The 4,058-nt window shown below is 37.4% G+C and overlaps 1 protein-coding gene across 1 annotated transcript; it reads right to left on the bottom strand.

Annotated features, from left to right (window-relative positions):
- Window positions 1–1,230: 1,230 nt before the first annotated feature.
- Window positions 1,231–1,674, bottom strand: LACBIDRAFT_323897 (uncharacterized protein; the record flags this gene model as incomplete). Its single annotated transcript, XM_001877231.1, has 2 exons — window positions 1,231–1,497; window positions 1,600–1,674. 2 exons carry the CDS (start codon window positions 1,672–1,674, stop codon window positions 1,231–1,233), a joined length of 342 nt encoding a protein of 113 aa, XP_001877266.1.
- Between the last annotated feature and the right edge of the window lie 2,384 nt (window positions 1,675–4,058).

Genomic DNA, 4,058 nt, shown 5'->3' with positions numbered 1-4,058 from the left:
TCTAAGTTTGACTTTTGTAGTCTTTTGTAGTGTATTAGTAAACTTTGTAGTCTAATTTCGACTTTTGTAGTCTTTTATAGTGTATCAGTAAACTGTGTAGTCTAAGTCCGACTTTTTTGTAGTCTATCAGTAAACTTGGTAGTCTATATCTGATTCTTATAAGTAGTATGGGATGCACCTTCCTTTTTTGGTCATTTTTCCCACAATACAATAATTGTAGCCCTTTCTTTTAGCTTTCTGAATATACTGAAATCATGTTATTTGGTTTTGTTTTCATAGAGAAAAACACAAAAAAAAAAAAAAACACAATGCTTTTGAAATTCCTTTACCTCATATCTCCACAACGGGAGCACTTCAGAACATAATTCAAACAGATTCGGAAAGCTACAGTGTAGGGCTACAACTTTCATTTTTTGACCATTTTTGGTAATTGGTCATGTGACCACCCTCCAGGGAAGCCCATTGCATGGACCCTGACATGTGGGATACATTTGAAAAATCACAATGAAATGCCCAGGGCTACATTTGAAATTTTGCAATGAAATACCCAGGGTATCTATTGAAAAATCACAATGAAATACCCAGGGATACATTTGAAAAATCACAATGAAATGCCAAGAGTATCTATTGAAAAATCACAATGAAATACCCAGGAATACATTTGAAAAATCACAATGAAATACCCAGGGATACATTTGAAAAATCACAATGAAATGCCAAGAGTATCTATTGAAAAATCACAATGAAATACCCAGGAATACATTTGAAAAATCACAATGAAATACCCAGGAATACATTTGAAAAATCGCAATGAAATGCCCAGGGTATCTATTGAAAAATCGCAATGAAATACCAAGGGATACATTTGAAAAATCGCAATGAAATACCCAGGGTATCTATTGAAATTTTGCAATGAAATATCCAGGGATACATTTGAAAAATCACAATGAAATGCACCAGGTATCCATTGAAATTTTGCAATGAAATATCCATGGATACATTTGAAAAATCGCAATGAAATGCCCAGGGTATCTATTGAAAAATCACAATGAAATATCCAGGGCTGCATTTGAAATTTTGCAGAAAATGCGCTGGGTATCTATGGAAAATTCAGTATGAAATACCCAGGCCTACATTTGAAATGCCTTTCAAAAAATCCTAAGCATTATAGATATGGCCTCTAGGCTTAAGTCTAAGTTATAGAAATGACTCTCTAGGCTTAAGTCTAGGTTATAGATAAAAGTGGTAGCCACCAGTCTGCAGATTCTTTGGCAGCGGCTTGTAAATGTGTGTGTTGGTGTACGTGTCATTGATTTTCTGCTTGTTGACATGCCCCCACATGTTGTAGGCAATTGGAAGCCGAGGTTTTGAAATGCTGGTGCCAGTAAGCCACGCCAGCATGATGATTGCGGGATCGTTGGTGTCAGGGAGCGAATCCTTGACTTTCCCTAAGTCGGGGACCTTCTTCTGCCGATAAGCGAGCCAACACTTGATTTTCTGGAAGACAAAAAGGTGAGCGCCATGCAGATGATGAAAGAGAAGACGAAGCAAGAGTGGCCCATCATGTGACGTGAGGTTCCAGCTTGAAATCGGACTTACCTGTTTCTTCTTTTCGATAGCTTCCTTCGTCTGGTTGAACTTCAGCAGCTGGTTGGTGTACTCTTCCTCTGTCATCGTCTCCTTTTTGGGTGGCTCTAGTTCCTCATCTGGCCACTAGTATCTACCACTTTTTATGATAAAATACAGTCAAGTGCCTGCACAACTTTTTGGTAAATGGCACTGTGGTCTTATGAAATGAGAAACATGGGGGAAATCTAATGAAACATGTTGCATTTTGGGCCCAGACCATTTCATATATATCTCATTGTTTGCCTAGCAATATTTCTTTGCCATTTCTTTGCCATTTCATTGGCTGACTGGCTATATTTCTTTTCCATTTCATTGGTTGCCTGGCCATATTTTTTTTCTATTTCATTGTTTCCCTAGCAATATTTCTTCGCAATTTCTTTCCCATTTCATTGGCTGCCTAGCCATATTTCTTTCCCATTTCATTCATATTTCTTTTCCATTTCATTGTTTCCCTAGCAATATTCCTTTGCCATTTCATTCCTATTTCATTGGTGGCCTAGCCATATTTATTTCCCATTTCATTCATATTTCATTGTTTCCCTAGCAATATTTCTTCGCCATTTCTTTCCCATTTCATTGGCTGCCTAGCCATATTTCTTTCCCATTTCTTTTCCATTTCATTGTTTCCCTAGCAATATTTCTTCACCATTTCTTTCCCATTTCATTGGCTGCCTAGCCATATTTCTTCCTCATTTCATTGGCTGCCTGGCTATATTTCTTTCCTATCTTGTCAGGGTCCATCCAATGGGTCATCAGGAGGGTGGTCACATGACCAATTTCCTAAAATAGTCAAAATAAAAAAATTAATAGCCCTGAATTGTAGCTTTCAGAATCTGTTTGAATTATGTTCTAAAGTGCTCTCATTGTGGAGATATGAGGCAAATGAATTTTCACAGTGCCGGCTTTTTTCAACCTTTTTGTCTTTTTCTCCAGGAAAACAACACCAAACAATATAATTTTAACATATTTAGAAAGCTAAGAAAAGGGGCTACAATTATCATATCATAGAAAATTTGACTCAAAAAGGAAGGTGCATAGCCTAAAAGGGACATGCACACTAGTAGACTACAAAAGGCAGACATAGACTAGAAATTTTACCAATAGATTACAAAAGTCAGACATAGAATACAAAAATGAGTAATGCACTACAAAAGACTACAAACAGCTGGACATAGACTACAAAGTTTACTAATGGGCTATGACAGACTTCAAGAGTTGGACATACACTACAAAATCCGCTTTTCTCATTACAAAAGTTGTAGTGTCTGCTTTTTTCATTACAGCAGTTTGTAGTGTCCGCTTTTTCTATTACAACAGTTTGTAGTGTCCACTTTTTTTATTACAACAGTTTGTAATGTCCGCTTTTTTCATTACAACAGTTTGTAGTGTCCGCTTTTTTCATTACAACAGTTTGTAGTGTCCGCTTTTTTTATTACAACAGTTTGTAGTGTCCGCTTTTTTCATTACAACAGTTTCTAGTGTCCGCTTTTTTCATTACAACAGTTTCTAGTGTCCAATTTTTTAATTGCAACAGTTTGTAGTGTCTGCTTTTTTTAGACTACAACAGTTTCTAGTGTCCATTTTTTTAGACTATAACAGTTTGTAGTCTTCGCTTTTTCAGACTACAACAGTGGGTAGAATCCACTTTTTTGGACTACAACAGTTTACAATATCCACTCTTTAAGACTACTAAGTTTGTAGTCTGCTTTTCTGACATTTAGTTTGTAGTAGGTATGGGTTTATGACATGTGAGATGAAGTGACTCTGCCAGTCATGCCCAACTTGTTGTCTTTCACATCAGTGGAGCCTGTCTCTCTTTTCAGCTGACCAGCCACTATCCCATCTCTCTGGACTCAGGCAAACATCTACTGATATCAGTAGCTACTGTCCTATAATGAGTGTCTCTCATTGGTCTTTTCTGTCAAGTCAAATTATGATAAGGTTTCACTGTTCAACCATTCATCCTAGCCAATCTTCACTGAAAGCCATTCAAGAGTACTAGGAGTGAATGATGAAAGGTTGTCTATTCCTATTATGTTCTTAGTCTACTCAGCTGAATACAAGCTGGAATCTGGTGAATCTTTTCCAGGTTGACCATGAGTAGAGCTGTTGTTCTTGAAAACACAGTGCAGGCTCCACTGGTATGAAAGCCAACAGTTGGGCCTGACTGGCAAAAGTCAACTCATCTCACATGTCATAAACCCATACCTACAAACTGAATTAGAAAAGCAGACTATAAACTTAGTAGTCTTAAAAAGTGGATATTGTAAACTGTTGTAGTCTAAAAAAGCAGACAGTAGAAACAATACTTTACCATCCCCCACATAATCCACATGGACTCCACTGGATTCCACTGGCTTCCACTGGACTGGACTGGACTGGACTGCCAATCACAAAACTGGACTCCACTGGACTCTCCCAACACAAAA

The sequence above is a fragment of the Laccaria bicolor genome, genomic scaffold (genome assembly GCF_000143565.1).
Source record: "Laccaria bicolor S238N-H82 LACBIscaffold_5 genomic scaffold, whole genome shotgun sequence".
NCBI lineage: Eukaryota > Fungi > Basidiomycota > Agaricomycetes > Agaricales > Hydnangiaceae > Laccaria > Laccaria bicolor.
The sequence above is the reverse complement of the archived record's forward strand: the minus strand, read 5'-3'. Positions and strand labels throughout refer to the sequence as shown.